The following is a 16,455-nucleotide window of genomic DNA, read 5'->3' as shown; positions in this document are numbered from 1 at the left end:
ATTTTCATCAAAAATATTTCGAAAATACTTTGCATTGAAATTCATATCGTGAGAAATCGAACGGTGTGATGAAAATTACACATTAATTACGATTGAATTACCTACAAAATACCTATCTTAGTATACACAAAATATTCCATTGCTTCATACAAAGATCTCTGCTCCTACGCAAAAATATTTCTAATCGAAACTTCGTGAAACGTTCATCTGCTAAAGATGTTTCAAGTAAGTAAGCTCTCCATATAGCAGCATTGTCAAAACCACCCTGTAGATACCAAAACCTAACAACTTTACTTCAATCTGTTTTAGTTCTCCTGCACTGGACCCTCTTAATGGTAGCGACACGAATCCTCTGGAAGAACCTTGTTTCATCAAAATAGAAAACTCGTACTCTTTGGCAAAAACGGAACGAAGGCGACAAAGGGAAAGAATTAGAAGAATGAACTTAAAAATTCGCACTGTAACATCCGTAGGTTGTACAACGAAAAAGTTGAAAATCGAACCAAGTCGAACCAATAAAATTGAAGCAAGAATCTCGAAAAAGCAAACTGAACCTCTACTGGAGTGTGACTTCTGTGGCAAACAGTTCAACCGGAAGTCGTTTCTAGCGTCGCACATGAAGCAACACAGACATCGCTGTAAAACTTGCAACCAAACATTCGGGCTAAGAAAAGACTTGAAACAGCACTCGGAGCAAGTTCATGGTCCTGTACTATATCCGTGCAGTATCTGTGAATATAAAAGCAACAACAGGTGGACGTTGAAGGATCATTTCATTCGAAAGCACACCAGCAGGTTCGACTATTCGTGTGCAGTCTGTGGAAAACAATTCAAGATCAAGAACGACATGGTGCAGCACGCGAAGCAGATGCATAGCAACGCATCTCCAATTATTTGCACAGTTTGCGGTCACGCTTGCAAGAGCGTGCCTTCCTTGAAGTCTCACATGAAATACAAGCACTACAAAACTGCGTACCAGTGTAATTTGTGCAAACGTTGTATGACGACGCAGAAGAACCTGGAGCAACATCTGTTGTGGCACAAGAGGAAGGAGAAAGTGGTTTGCCAGACTTGTGGTAAGACTTTTGGTCAAAAGAGGGATCTGGACCTTCATTTGAGGATTCACGAAGGTATCAGGCCGTTCTCTTGCCCGGTTTGTGGCAAGAAGTTCCCGAGAAGAACTGCTCAGGAGCAACATATTCTGATACACACAGGTCAAAGACCGTATACTTGTGATATTTGTGGACAGAAGTTTGCGCAAAAACCGGGACTGATCTGTCACAGGAAGCGACATCCTGGACCTCTGCCACAGCTCCCTGTGATCTCCGTTAGAAAGATCATCGCAGATTTTACTCAGGGACTGAACGATGCCGCGATGGAGAAGAAGGAGAATTAGGTGAAGTGAGTGGAGTAACTGGGACGTTCGTGTGTTTTTGAACTTTGTGAATCTGTTCTTGTGGTTTTGAAGTTTATGTTGTCTGGTGCTTCTAAGCGTAAATAGTGTTAATTTTCTGTTATTTCTAGGTATAATGTGACTTGTTTTGATATTGATTATCATTACGCCTAGACTGTGAATGTCTATGAAATTTGTAAATGTAATGAAAAATTTACAAAGAAATTTATTCCGTGTGTTGAATATTATGATGATTATTTTACTTTAAATATTTTACATATAAAGATATATATGCAAAAGCATATCGTGTATGTTTTGTATACATTTTATAGATTTTTACACCCTTAAATTTCCCAAAAATGCAGCAACATCCGCAATCTAATAGTAATGGTACTTATAACGACTGAGTAGTGTAATTTGATTCTCGTTATGTTTGGATCCTTATATTTATTAAAATTCAACGAAGATAAGGAAAAGAAATATGCTTTTTCTTTTTCTTTCGAATAGTAAATCTATTGACAAGTAGCAAAATATTTTATTTGCTTCTGTGAGTATTTTAATTTTATTAGAAAGATATAATTTGCATTTAGAAGCTACAGACAATATAAGTTTCTAAAGCATTAGTGTTAGATCGAAAGACAGTTGTATAAGGGTGAAACGATCAATTAAAGTTTATATTGTGTCGAATAAGGTGTTATAGAGAAATTTTCACGAGACATTGTTTTAGAGGAGATTTAATTATTCGTTGTTTATTTTGTTAATATTGATAGCACAATTTGTATTAGATAATTTGACATTTAAAGTACTTCGTTCATAATGCAGACTTCAGTCTGTTTGTGCTCTACGTTGCGTACGAGCAACATTGTATTCTTAAATGATATTAAGTGAGTAAACAATAGGTGTATTTGTTTATAGTAAATTTGTATACATTATAACTATGTCTTCCTTAAAAGAAAAAAAACCAGAACAAATTTATTTGTATTATCGGTAACTACGAAAAAGTTCTTTTACCACGATTTAAACAATATTTGGTCACGAAAGGGTTGATTATAATTACATATTAAAACTATACTGTTTCTCAGATCATCTCGAATATTTATCACCTACAACTTAAAAATCAAACTAAAAAATTAAGATGTAAAAGAGTTTTGTAATTTTGAGGCGAAAACGTTCCACAAAGAATCAACATTAAAAAAACATTATCTTCGACGAAAAAAATGAATAATTCTCCGAGACTAAAATATTAAATGAATATTAATCACATATATTTATACGTTACAAAACTTTTGTAACAGAAAGTGTATGAAGCTTTATGTACATTTAATAATTGGTTATAAAACATTTAAAAACGATACGCATATATATCGTCTATTATTTCTTCTAATAAATTCCTACTTCAACTTACTAAAATTTGGTTTTCTTAAAATAATATTCACATTTCATTTCTACAAAAAGAACAATTTTTCATATGTACAACGTGTACGAGATTCTCATAAAATTTCATTGCACACCATCGTATATCGGTAGGTATATAGTAAAACTTAACGAAGAACAACAAAAATCATCGCAGGAGAACATTCATTCTAAACAAATAAGTACCATAATAATTCCACGTAGTTGCACATTTATTCCTTCATTATCTAAATTACTTCGTGCACTTTATCGTTGTTTCTGTTTCAGATCGCGAAGAACAATTTCTCGAGCAATTCACGAATGCATCAAATGTGGAGCCTGCTTCTGTCACATGAGGAAGCTGGTAGAACACCTGAAGAACCTCCATGGTATCGACAGAGCCTTCAGCTGCGACGAGTGCGGCAAAACTTTCAGAAGTCCCATGAACATAGCTCGTCACAAATTAATTCACACTGGTTTCAAAAGATTCGCTTGCGACTTATGCAACTATAGATCAAACCAAAAGTCAAACCTCGAGAGCCATCGTCGAAGACACACCAAAGACTATTCCTTTAAATGCGAACAATGTGAAAAAGGCTTCTTCCTGAGAACAGAATACTTAGAACATATAAATGTTCATACTAGGAAGCAATTGTACAAATGTGATCACTGTAGCAAGTCATACCCTTACAAGAAGAACCTGACAAATCACTTAAGAACGCATCATGCGAGTGTCTCGCAGTTAGAATTAAGAAATGACGTGACAAAGAAGCACGTGTGCACAATTTGCCTGGAGGGTTTCACGCGAAAATTGTTCTTGGAAAGGCACTTGAAGCAACGACACGGTTTGTACGAGAAAATGAAGCATTTATGCGATCTATGCGGGGCAGTGTTGTCTTCCAAGAGGAGGTTGATGGTGCATAGGCGGGGCCACGTTAACGAGAAGATCGTAAAATGTGGTTTATGCGACAAACAGTTCTCTAGCAAAGAAAACCTCGCTGTTCATCGGCGAGTGCACACTGGGGAGAAACCATACGGTTGCTCGCAGTGTGGAAGAAGGTTTACACAGAGGACTTCTTTGATATTACATCTTAGGTACCATTCCGGGGAAAGACCGTATCAATGCGCGGATTGTGGGAAGGGATTCGTTTCTGCGAGTTTCCTGAAGAAACATCGAAAGATTCATGAAAAAACTACGCAGCTCGAAACTTAATTGCGAACGAGATCATCTAATAAAGAGATACGTGTGTGAGTTCGTAATTCTTTTTGTTATCAATGAAATTTGTTCGTTTTTAATAAAAGGATGATGATTGATACGAATAGAATCTTGTATTTTATTGAAAATCGTACTAGATGGTGATGGTGGATTTAGGTACGCGCATTTACAAAAGCATCGGAAGCTTCGTATTTTAATGTATGAATTTCAGTGTTGATTCTGATTATGAAACCATACATGATGCTTTCTGTAAATGTGTAGCTTTGTCAATGAAGGTTCCCTCATTCCAGCCACTGGGACAACGATCACGACGTGCTTAGCAGCTGCGAAGATTTCAGAATCAAGAACGAGGATATTCTTCTCGATCCTGGACAAAAGTGAGTTTTGTTAGATATTTTCTATGATTAGGATTAAATAAAGTAGTCTACGTTGTTACGCGTACATATATAAATTTCACACAATCATTTCAGCTACACGCAAGCAATTCAAATTGAAATAAAGGTTCATACACACAAATTCGAATAAAATCCATTTAAAAGACAAGAATCTTTTCCGATGACTTATTACAAAACTGGTCTCTAAATAATTTCCTTAAACGTAAAGATAAAAGAAATAACAATTGAATGATCATCGATTTTGATACAATTCCTTGATGAATAAGAATAAATAAAAAAATGGAACGATTTTCAATGATCCCACGGAGACAATTTCGATTCTAAACTAAACCTTTCAGGTTCGAGGGGAACGAGAAAGTCTGCGACCTTTGTCAAGAAAAATTCCACTTCGTAACCAGATTAGTAGCTCATCTGAGGATCGTTCACGGTATCCATAGACCCTTCAAATGTGTCACGTGTGGGAAGACATATCCGCAGCAGTTTATGCTAAACGCCCATGTGAAAAAATCTCACACTCCTAAAACGATCCCCTGCACTGAATGCAGTTTCATGGGGGTGAATGCGACTGATGTGGAAAGACATACGAAACGACACCATCGAGAAATGAAGTTCACCTGTGAAATCTGTAGCGAGAACTTCGTAGACAAGGATTCCTTGATGACACACACAACTATGCATAACTTTATGCAGTTTCAACAATGTAACGCTTGTGGTACTACGTTCAACGACGCGTACAGGTATGATAATATTGTCCTATGACTTCATTCTAATATACAATCATATTAATTCATAGTCACGCGAAGGCAACACTGTGGCGAAAATATATGAAGGCTACACATAGAGGATACGATATGTTTATGTTGCAAGTCACTTGATGACTAATTAATTATGATTAGTCGAGAAGAGAGAAATATATTTATTTTAATTATAGATGATAAACTGAAAAAGTTTTATATAAAACCAAGAGAATAGCTAATCTCCTCACGGTAATCGATATTTACAAATTATATAAAAACAAATAGGTAGCAAAAATATGCATTTGAAACTATAGTTGATAATGTATCTATTGAATTTTAAAATTACTTTAGAAAAGACAGAAGATGTGACTTATCGTGTTTCTCTCCTGTACCCTTCATACGTAAGTGGGGAGAGTCCTTGTGCCAAATTCTCAACAAATCTGACTCTTCTCGAATTACGAAACACGTCATATATCTCAATACCTAAGAATTTCGCAAAATCCTAATCTTTCAATTAATTAAATTAGAAAATGTTAGAAAATCTCAATCTTTCGATTATCATGTAGAAAATTTCACAAAATCCCAATCTCTCAAATTAACGTAGCCTAAAGGAGCATAACCGTTTGTACCACTACGATCCAACAACGTTGATTCAAGAGAAGCTCGAAGCTGACAGTCCGCAGAACACCACGGAGCACAAATGCGACGTCTGTGGGAAGGTTTACAAGTACAAATCGGTCTTGAAGCAACACAAGGTGAAAGCTCACGGTGATATGCCAAATTACGAAAGACGTCGATATTTATGCGCTCTTTGCGGGAAAGAATTAAAAACCGCAAAAGGTCTCGAAATTCACAATCGATCGCACACCGGCGAGAAGCCTTATACCTGCGAGGTATGTGGCAAGTGTTTCGCCTGTGAAACATTGCTCAGGACTCATAATGTCACACACACTGGCGAGAGAAAGTATTCTTGCGACCAGTGTGGCAAAGCTTTCACGCAGAGATCCACGTTGGTCGTGCATAAACGTTATCATACCGGCGAACGACCGTATGTTTGTCCTCGATGTGGAAAAGGTTTCGTCACCAGGACTGTCCTGAACACTCACATGAAGTCCTGTCGTTGAAGCCGACCAGACGATTGTTCGATATGTGAGAAACATGTTTGAGACAGAATAGGGGCTTCCGGTTTTGTTGGAAAGAATACGGTGCTCAAGGTAAGACTGGGACTATTTCTACAACTTTTATAAGGCGAAAGTGTCATTCTAATTATATATACTGCAGAGCAATAAGTATTAGGACTAATAGGTATTGGTACTTAATATCTGCTGATATTTATGATGCATTTGAATGTTTTTCTAGTTATCTTATTTTAAATTATTTACCTCATTTGCGTCATTTGTGTTTCGTAATGTAGAGCAAAGTAAGACTTTCTTTGACTTTCTCGATGAATGTTATGCGTAGATGTCCTATTCGAGAATTTTAGCTTTACTTAAGGCTCATTTTTATTTCGTATTTACAATATTAAAAAGATGGTATTTTTTCTAGTTTAAATGCCAGCAATTTGAAGTTACAGTTATTCAAGATTGAGTCTTGGAGATGTTCCTCAAACAGCTTACGTGAGAAAAGTCATAGTTCAAACATAAAATCGAAAATGTTTTCGTATATTGTTTTTAAACTCGAAATTATATATAAATGTGCAACGATGATAAAAATCTCGTAGTATATGTGTTACTTGAAATACTACAAGTATTATACGTATTTCCACACACAATATTTGAATGTTCAAAATCGATTTTAATAGACCCAGTCTTAAATTGAAATATTTTAATTCCAAGATAATACGAATGGGGATTGCGGTATTAATTAGACAGAAAAGAAAAAAAAAACTACATTAGATGTTGAAAAGTCATAGTTCACAAGGAACTTTAAAAGAACTTGTACAAAATAAAAATCAGTGCATGACAATAAATAATAAAAGAATCCAATATGATAGCGTCTAAGTGTACAGGAAACATACCTGCGATCCCTAAAATATTAAATTCAATTTTGAAACTGTGTCAGGCATTCTATCAATAAGAATAGCCAACATGTATCGTATTCCCGTTGTTTCTTATTTCTACTCATCGAGCAGATTGACACAGCTCGATCGTTTAATACTGGGAGACCCTTGTGCAATTTATGACCCTTGAGGTACTTTTAGAAAACTCTCATGAAATCAGGCCACCGCTTAAGGATATAGTCACCATTCACCTCAAGCGGATTAGCATCGAAATCGATCGCTTTTAAAGAAGGCAGCTTTTATCGTACGTTCTTCTTATCGATGTAATTTACGTATATGTATATGCGTTCTCTTCTTTTATGTAAAAATTATGAAGGCAAATGTTCACGAAACAACGAAAATAACGATACGAATGATATTTGTATTTCTTAAGAAATTTTTACTCTTTTTAAGAGATGCTACTCTTAAAAAAATCTTAGAAACTTTTCTTTATAGATACATACACGTGTGTTTTTTAATGTGCAGAGTTAGCAAATACTTGGAATCTCTGCGACCATAAAGCCGTCCTTGATACTAGTATTAAGGTATAACAAGCCGTTTTTAATCTAGTTGCACTAGCAGAAGTATCATGCTATATCGTGGATGTAAAGTATATCAATCGAAGGTCACAGGGAAAAATATGAAAGATCCTTTTTTTTTGTTTCTTTACAGGGGAACAATTTTCGAATTTAAGAACACTGCAAAAGGATATATTACACATCACTAGATCTCGTTTTATTTTGTTTTAGTGTTAAATATGTATTTTTGTTACATATCTGAATGTTTGAAAAATATATTTCTTTTCAACCACCGAGCACGATTTAAAAAGCAGCTAAAATAGATTTGTCATATTTTTTCCTGCGTCCTCGATTAACATCATGCAAGGTACGATTTTACGATGATTGTAAGAAAAATATTTTCTTCATCGATAGTAGAACTCGTAGAATTCTTACTTAAAAGAAACACTTGATTTAATCGATCGGAAATCAATCATATAACAATCGATTTTCATCTCATCGATTATTAGTTATACAAAAAAGACCATCATGAAATTATGTGATATATTTAACATCGATTTAAACTTGTACTTTTTTATACACTTTTTTAAATACTTTTTATACATATGCTGATTACGATCATTCATGTTGCACAAACAGCGAGACAATTTTTCCTAAATCCCGTTTACTGAAAGCTCTGGGATAATGCTAGCGAATACGAATTTTTTATTATTATTGACTGCTTCTAGATATTTCTATAAATTGTTACTGCCAGACTCTTTTACAATGTCATATTTATTATTAAATTAACTCGCCCGATAATACTGTCAATGATTTTGTATCGACAATAATAAAGCGAAAAAAATGATTTCACAACAGCGTCAGTTTATTATTCGATTCTCTGTTTCAGTTATTATTTAATAATTAATAATCCTTCGACATTGAAAGATTCAATAGCGTAGCACATATTATTTTACATAATAATAAAAGGTAAATTTAGTAATGAAAAGGAAATTCTGTGTACTGTAAAAATATTTAACAAACGACAAATGTCTATCGAAATAAATGCCAAAGATCAAAATAGAATCAAAAGGACAAAAAGAATAAATCGCAGAGAGATAGAGGGCATTGTTTTATTTTTTGGCTGTAATAATCAGAGATATGAGTGGGACAGATACCGGTGGACAGGTGGGAAATTAACATTTTAATAGAACACCAAAACCGAGGCTGGATCTTCAATACGAAAATCTACTCCTTGTTCCATCATTTTGTGATCGTAATGGTAGTTTATGTCGTTCAATATGGCACGATTTCGGGCATTAACATTACGTGGCTTCACGTGGATCGTACGAAAAACTATTTTATTTTTTTTTTAAAACATGAATAATATTTTAATGCTGTGTTAACTCTTAAATGAAAATATACGATTTTAAAACTGAAATTGATTCTATTGAATAAATGTTTGGATTCTTACGCGTCTTGCTTTCAGCTTGAAGCTGACAGATGTCCCGCAGGGTATCAAGACTTCTTATTATACCGTCGTACTGTAATCTCGTTAGATGTTTACAATGCATCAGCATGGAGACCAGCAAATCGTCGAGCATCTCACGATTGTTTCTGAGTTGTAACATTACTTCAGCTGTAACGATACGGCCATTAATCGTAATTATTCTTATAAGCAACAAATATCATATAAAATCGATTAATTAAAAATATTTTTCTGGAATCCTTAATTTCCTAATTCAGATTGAAAAATTACAGTGATAAAATTTAATGAAATTTACTAAGATATTTATTTTAATGGTTTATTTAATTTAGTAGATATTTAATTCGATTTAATAAAATATAATTAAATTGTGGACATTTATGCAAATTCATATTTCTGCAAATATAATTAAGGAAATGGCCTTATAAAACACCTTGTATCTACATTTTCATATATTTTATGTCATACGCTTTTTTGCATCTTCGAATTTTCAACAAATGCATAAACATTCACGATCTAGTTGTAATCGTTCTATTTTTAATAGAAGAGCTGCTGAACGATACTTTTGACATTTTCAAACCATTAAACACAGAAACAGTGGTTCGTTTCAATAATGTGTAGAGTTACACAATTGGAAGGGGACAATGGCCAAAGTACCGAGATTCAGCGAGCTTTATTGCGACAGTTACCGCGTCAAGAAATAGACCATGCGAGATCCGCATGAGGAAACGTCTCGTGGACAGTGTTCAAAGCGTGTAGGATTTGGAAGAATTTATAATACCGAGCGTGTTGGTATAATGGGTAATAAGCAGTCCGACGGTGCTTCTGAAATTGCGAGATCTACTCTGATCCCACACGTGACCGCTGAACATTTGAAACCTAGCCAATGGCACACTGGGCAGCAGGAAGTAGCACATATCTTCGTAATGGGATATGTTAACTGAAAATCAAACTTAACAAGCTAAATTATGCATAGGATCACTCATTCTCGTCGATACATTGAGCGATTCTTTTAACATGATTTGTGTCTATATCGAAGCGTTTAATTATTTTTCAGAGCCGACCTTACCGATTCTTTTCCATTAAATATCCTTTTGCTATAGATATCTTCGTGCTTTCTAATATTTTATTTACATCTGACATTCAATTCATTTTTACTTTTTACCATATCAATCGTCATTCTTTAGTAATGCAACAGAGTATCGATTTATTATCGGAACATCTATTACTGGAACGAGCAATTATCAAAAAATTTATTAGTAGAAAATTCGTGAACGATCTCTTGTAAGGAAGATAGAAGAATAAAAATACAAATATAAAAGACTGTTTGATTTTTAGTAAAAAAGAAAACTTTTGTTCTTATGCAATATTCATGTTTATAAAATATTTTGAGATAAATGATCTTCTCTCCGCTAAAAACATATAGCGGTTTCATTATCTGAACAGCGTATGAATAATTTAAATAATCAAGACTCTATTATATTTTATTTACTTTTCACGTGGTACTCATTAACAAAATACATTTTCAAAGTCGTTGAAATTTCTATAATAGCTAATTGAATTAATTTAAAAATCTGATGCTGGTTGCTTGATCGATCATTCATGTAAAGAAATCAATTCTAGAAATTTTCTTCGCGGTCATATCAGAAAATCATAAGAATCGCTTAATGCGAACAAAAGCATATAAAATATGGACGACGAAATGTTTTAAAAAAACTTCAATAGCTAGGTAGAGTGGCGTAAAAGCAATCATCTATTTTTAAATCAAATTTCTCAAGCATAGTTGTACTTGATTTTAAATTGCTCGAAGCACAATGGAAGCCTTCGCAAATTACAAAATGTAATAACCGTGAAGCACCAGCTCGATATTGCCTCGACGTAGGCGGAAGGAAATCAATGATTACTTTTACGTCATTCTGTATCATATTGTACCTATAGTATAAGACACTGTGAGCTCAGGGCATACAAGCACTAAATTGTGCCAGGCTGTGTCTGTGATCGTGTGATGTCTGGAATCCGAATCTCTCACTGATATATGCAATGTCTTCAACACTCTCGGAGCTGCATTGGTCAATGCGTTTAGAGTTTGGTCGGATAGAGCTGGATAATCGAGCCTGAGTATCGTCAACGCGCGAAATCGGCCCAACAGACGCAGATATCTGTAAAATTTGGTTTATGACAAAGATTATACTTGTCAAACTTAATGTTTTCTTCAATCATTTCGAAACTAGTAGTAGTGTAACACTATGACTCAAGATAATGTTTATGTATCAAGGTAAAGATAAGATCACCGAATTATTAGAATTTTTCTGATAACAATGAGATATACTGAGATACAGGATCTTATTAAAAATAGAATGAGATTAGCCATTTTTAATACTATCAGAGTGACAAGAAAAGAACACTTAAAGTTTGTCGTGGAAATTTTATAAATTTATAATAGTATAGATATATATTGTTTTATCAGAATATCACGATTAATTATTCTTATAAAATAACACGTCGACGTGATTACAGCTGATAACAGCAGTAGAGAAAATAATGATATTTTTAAATATTATTCACAAGGTATAAAAATTCATGACTTCATTCAATATAGTACTTCGACGATGTAATTGACGTGACACTGTGAGAAATTGTGTAATATAATAAATATCTGTGTTAATCACTTTAAATTGAGACTAGGAAAATAATATGTCTCAAGGCAACTTTTATCTTAACTTCTTAGAAAGAAACTGGGTTCAAAGAAAATTTCATTTCGAAGAGATGAATGATATCAGAGTATCTTTTTATACTTTCTGGAAGAAACAATAATCGACAAGGATCATTTTTGTTATGAAACTTTCAATTCCTTTGAATAAAATGATAATTGCGAAGACATAGGTCGATCGATGGAGCTGCTTCACGTGCCTTGGATTGCTATGGGGCGCCTGCCATTCCCGAAACGCACCCCGAAGATCTAAATACGCCAGGTGCTCGGTCGACCCTTTGGAAGCACTTGCGAGAAGTCGCAACACGTCGCTCACTCCTAAAGTCGCATTCAGCAGGCTTAGCGTTTCCAGATTGTGCTGACAGCTACGTACGTAAATGTTGATTACGTTAGTGAGGATCGATTAAGAGAAGTTGAGCAACCATGGCAATGGTTAGTGTAACATGGCAATGGTGCATCAGAACTTAAATAATGAATAAACCCAGCTGAGAACGTGAAAAAGGTATGTTTCAAATTTATGTAAATTAATCTTTTGTAGGTAAATATACCTTTTCACAGTGCATAGACAAATTGGATCATTTATATCCAAATATAAGAAAATTAATAAGAATAGTAGTTTATATAAGAAGAATATATTATATATTCTTATATATATTATATAGAAGTTTATATAAGAAAACTGTTCTTTTTTACTCTCCTAAGCTCTCATCGAATACAGTAAAAATTCAATAAAAACAAAGACTTGGAATTAAGAGTACGAATGAAATGTTGCAGTTTGCTTACGGAAGTTTACAATTATATTAATTCGAGTAAATTTTATAGAATAAAATCTATCAAGCTTCTAAGAAATGAAGAAATAATCTTTCTATAAATAGGAAGGTAATTACAGTTTTTTGGAAATTTTTAAACTCTTTTTGTTTTATAATATTTCATTTTTGAAAGATGCGACATTGAATCTTTGTTTTCTGCAGAAAAACAATTCTTATATTCCTAGTAAGTGATTTATTTTTAGTATCTATCTAGATTTCTGATTAAATCCTTAAATGCAAGGCTGATTAATTACCCTAAAAAGTTTGCAAGAGCATACAACAGTTTGCTTCTATTTCCCCATTTACAAATGAAGATCCAATCGGTGAGTATTAGTTTCTTCAATTGGACGTTCTTGGCTCGTACAATCGTAAGAAAGTCAGCGCCTGCTTCAGCTTGAATATTACGAGTTATGCGAGCTTCTCTTGGCAAGAGATACGGTCGTGACCAGGCGAGTTCTAAACTTCGCATATGCTGTCCATATTGTGCCTAAGCAAAACGTAATTATCATCGAATTTCGATAGATTAGATGCGATAAAACAAATTTCGTAATCGTATTTTTCTGTACATCTGATTTTAGTACTACTGTCAATTCCTTTTAGGGTAAAAAGAATGTCAGATATGCAAATATAACCAAAAATTGTTATTGTCTTATCAAAAATAATCTTTATCTGTATTTTTAATTCTGTTTAATCCTTTCTAGGTCAATTTTCCTTTTAATTATGAATACAACAACATAATAATAAATAGAGCCTATAATACATTAAAATTTGAAAAAATGAATAGAATTTTTTAATTTATTAGTTCATTTAATTTTGTATTATTATTAACGCAATTACCAAAATGATCAAAATGACCAATGTGTAATTTCTCACAGAAATTTTGTAAATTCACAACGATGCATTTTTGTGGATTTGAATGATTATTTTTGTAAAATATATGGATAGGAAATCGTTCTTCTCCTTGCATTACATACTTTCTCATTTACTATAGAATCCTATGTTGCAAAAGGTGTCAATGATTCCGAAAAGAATTAAAACAATTTAACGGTCGTTTTGAAAGTCTCATTAATTATTTGAAATGTATTGTTTCGTTAATTTTGAAAGGGTTAAACACCGACGATTACTCTTCAAAAAACTCAAAATTTCAATTTCACACGTTCCATTAATGAATCATGTGACTGTAGTATAAGAGAATGGATATTAGATATTTTATTTTTCACAAATGTTTGCGTACGGCTAATTCTCCCGCCAAAGGGAAGTCACCACGCAGATCACGGTCGATGAAGACTGTGATGGAACGCCAAAGAACTGGCGATGAAAGAGCACGATTCCATGGCCGACAGACTTGTGCAACATTGGCACGGTCTCCATGACCGAGGTGACTGAATATCTGCGTCAGTATCAGCTCCGGCAGCTGATCCCACATCTCCCAGTATCAGCTTGGCCCGTCTTCATCGCTACGTAGCTGGGGCAGCTGTCGCAACCTCGTCAAGTTCTCTTGTCCTGCTTCGCGATATCGATTCGATCGTCATTGAAAATTGTACGATCGATTAAGTCGAATTCATGAGATACTAAACGCTTGAATTTACATTCAAATAGATCTCGATTGTTATTAAAAATCGTACGATCAATTGGATCAAATTCGCGTGATATGAAACGTTTGAATTTACATTCAAATCGAACTTGATTATTTCTAAAAATCGTAAGATCCATTTATTGAGTGAAATACACGAAACATTAAATGGTTGAATTCAGGTTCAAATCGAATTAAATTGTTATTGAGCGCTTGAATTAGCATTTAAATTGATCATCTATTTTCAATAAATTTTGATTTAAAGTTGCTTGGAATTATGAAAGGAGAAAAAATGATAAAGAAAGTGTAGTAATATATATTTTAATAATCATAGAAATATTATGTGACCATGTTGCCGAGGTCCTCGATGCAGAATATAATAAGAGGTATGACCAGTCCCAATTGAACTTTGCATTCTATAGATGAAATTAATAAATGTACGTGAGCTTCGTTACAATGATATCACGTTTCTTTTGTAGCTATTGAGCAACTGCTAAACGAGGACATTGAACAAGGATAAAATTCTTTTTTTGCTGCTACCTTATATTTTTTTAATTTATCAAAACTTAGAATTTTAAAAAGCTGTCTTAAAAAGCTATTAATAGCTTACCACTTTGACATAATTGAATTGAATTGAATTGAATTAAAAAATCTTTTAATACTTGCTAGCGCTCTGCTCGTAGATCAACAGGAACATAATAACTTTATGTAAGATCAAGGATCGTCTAAATCGTTACTGAATTAATATTTTATCTGCTCCTTAGGATAGTAAATTTTCCCGCTTATTCGTTGCGGTAAATTTAGTATCTGAAAACATCATGAGATGGCGTTGCGATAAGCGAGAAGTTGCATACGCAGTATGATTCATAATTAGTACAAGTCTATAGTGCATTCGGTGCACATGTACCGAGAAATATGTGGGATTGAATGTACAACATAAATTTACAACTACGCAGTGTCAAGGTCTAAACTGATGACAGATCGTAGTCACTGTCGTCACTGAAAAGCGATATTATATATCCCTTAAGAGAGAAATAAGTTCGCCAAATAGTTACATAATCGTATAATCTTGGTCTTTGACCCTCGGTTCTTGGTTCTAACCTGTCCACGTGCCGTTTTATTGTTAGCACGAATAAGACGAACTTCGTTCAACGTAACAAATTGTGAATTTGTTCCAACATTGACGAAACGTTGATTAGTAACGTTGAACTATAATATCGTCAGTTTGTTTAGAATATTACATGCGTCCGTAAAAAGACGGTTATTGACGCTGTTAAAACGCGAGAATGAAGGAAGAGGTGAATAACAAAGAGCTGGACAAGAATCACTGGAAGCTTGAGGCGCAAACCATTATCAACGACGTAAAACAGCATGTAACGGATATCAAAATATCAGAAAAATTACGAAATAACAATCATTTCCTCTACTTAAATTTGATTACATTAGAGGGCTTGAAATTTTGCATAGAACTATCAAGTGCTGGTTTTACCATCGTTGGTAACGAACACGACGACACATCAAAGAGAGAAAGCGAGCACTACGAAACGCCCTACAGCTTGTTGAATTTCGTTAGCCCGCAATATAGAGATTCCTTTGGGAATTCGCTTGTTCATAAGCTTAAACAATTAAGTAACTCACAGTGAACAAATTTAATCAGAATTTTTTAATAGTGAAATGAAACACAGTTAAATATAGATGAAAATAAAGTGCTAATTCCAATTGTTTGAATACACACACATACACACATCTTTCAACAATAAGCGTTTGAAATCTGAAATAAATTATGATTCTCGTCAAATGCGTTTTCTCTTTGCACAGCACTCATTCAATCCGAATCTAGCCGAAGATATCCGAGTGCACGGTAATTTGCAAGGACAGTGTCATACTCGATACATAATACCAAATCTTGGAACTTCCTTTTGGCATTATATGTGCATACATATACTACCAAGAAAGTTTCCTCTAGCTGACAAAATTGCATCCAATTATCTACTGTTGTTGAATATAATACATTAAACAAAACTTGTAACATATACGATATATTATTTCTATTTTTAACTATTAGTACATAATTTCGTTTAATATATAAATTACTTTCATTTGTCTTCAGTAAATATAAATACATTAATATAAATACATATCTAACACAACGAAAGAATCGGTACGAAAACAAGAATCTGATATGCAAAAGACAAATTCATCATGTGAT

At 33.9% G+C, this 16,455-nt stretch overlaps 5 protein-coding genes across 5 annotated transcripts in view; 4 read left to right on the top strand and 1 right to left on the bottom strand.

The window, feature by feature from the left end:
* Window positions 1–1,609, top strand: part of LOC138181671 (zinc finger protein 454-like) — a 59,994-nt gene extending 58,385 nt beyond the window's left edge. The window contains exon 5 of the mRNA XM_069116717.1: window positions 310–1,609. Within this exon, the coding sequence (XP_068972818.1) occupies window positions 310–1,396 (1,087 nt within the window). The 3' untranslated portion in view covers window positions 1,397–1,609. The remainder of the gene's footprint in view (window positions 1–309) is intronic.
* Window positions 1,610–3,137: 1,528 nt separating this feature from the next.
* On the top strand, window positions 3,138–4,787 carry LOC138181678 (zinc finger protein 677-like). Its single transcript, XM_069116733.1, has 3 exons — window positions 3,138–4,033; window positions 4,292–4,378; window positions 4,735–4,787. Exon 1 carries the CDS (start codon window positions 3,138–3,140, stop codon window positions 3,996–3,998), a length of 861 nt encoding a protein of 286 aa, XP_068972834.1. The 3' UTR covers window positions 3,999–4,033; window positions 4,292–4,378; window positions 4,735–4,787.
* Window positions 4,788–4,945: 158 nt separating this feature from the next.
* Window positions 4,946–6,257, top strand: LOC138181466 (zinc finger protein 479-like). The gene is made up of 2 exons (XM_069116283.1): window positions 4,946–5,133; window positions 5,738–6,257. The coding sequence occupies exons 1-2, from the start codon at window positions 4,946–4,948 to the stop codon at window positions 6,255–6,257; spliced, it is 708 nt and encodes a 235-aa protein (XP_068972384.1).
* Window positions 6,258–8,381: 2,124 nt separating this feature from the next.
* On the bottom strand, window positions 8,382–14,415 carry LOC138181681 (F-box only protein 39). Its single transcript, XM_069116736.1, has 7 exons — window positions 13,908–14,415; window positions 12,928–13,160; window positions 12,065–12,229; window positions 11,087–11,313; window positions 9,936–10,094; window positions 9,143–9,307; window positions 8,382–9,024 (listed from the first exon to the last, which is right to left on the bottom strand). Exons 1-7 carry the CDS (start codon window positions 14,097–14,099, stop codon window positions 8,873–8,875), a joined length of 1,293 nt encoding a protein of 430 aa, XP_068972837.1. The 5' UTR covers window positions 14,100–14,415; the 3' UTR covers window positions 8,382–8,872.
* A 670-nt stretch (window positions 14,416–15,085) lies between these two features.
* Window positions 15,086–16,430, top strand: LOC138181680 (GSK3-beta interaction protein). The gene has a single exon (XM_069116735.1). It carries the CDS (start codon window positions 15,533–15,535, stop codon window positions 15,887–15,889), a length of 357 nt encoding a protein of 118 aa, XP_068972836.1. The 5' UTR covers window positions 15,086–15,532; the 3' UTR covers window positions 15,890–16,430.
* The last annotated feature ends 25 nt before the right edge of the window (window positions 16,431–16,455 follow it).

The sequence above is a fragment of the Bombus flavifrons genome, chromosome 7, assembly GCF_040668555.2.
Source record: "Bombus flavifrons isolate JBK064 chromosome 7, iyBomFlav1_principal, whole genome shotgun sequence".
NCBI classification, from domain to species: domain Eukaryota; kingdom Metazoa; phylum Arthropoda; class Insecta; order Hymenoptera; family Apidae; genus Bombus; species Bombus flavifrons.
The sequence above is the reverse complement of the archived record's forward strand: the minus strand, read 5'-3'. Positions and strand labels throughout refer to the sequence as shown.

Bases quoted from the DNA above. Each gene is read 5' to 3' on its own strand.
- LOC138181678 (XM_069116733.1), top strand. From the start codon at position 3,138: ATGAGGAAGCTGGTAGAACACCTGAAGAACCTCCATGGTATCGACAGA.
- LOC138181466 (XM_069116283.1), top strand. From the start codon at position 4,946: ATGGGGGTGAATGCGACTGATGTGGAAAGACATACGAAACGACACCAT. The intron at 5,134-5,737 runs GTATGATAATAT...AAATTAACGTAG, and splicing joins ACGTTCAACGACGCGTACAG to CCTAAAGGAGCATAACCGTT.
- LOC138181681 (XM_069116736.1), bottom strand. From the start codon at position 14,099: ATGTGGGATCAGCTGCCGGAGCTGATACTGACGCAGATATTCAGTCAC. The intron at 12,230-12,927 runs GTAATTAATCAG...TTACGTACGTAG, and splicing joins GCTCTTGCAAACTTTTTAGG to CTGTCAGCACAATCTGGAAA. The intron at 11,314-12,064 runs GCACGTGAAGCA...CAAATTTTACAG, and splicing joins GCGCCCCATAGCAATCCAAG to ATATCTGCGTCTGTTGGGCC.
- LOC138181680 (XM_069116735.1), top strand. From the start codon at position 15,533: ATGAAGGAAGAGGTGAATAACAAAGAGCTGGACAAGAATCACTGGAAG.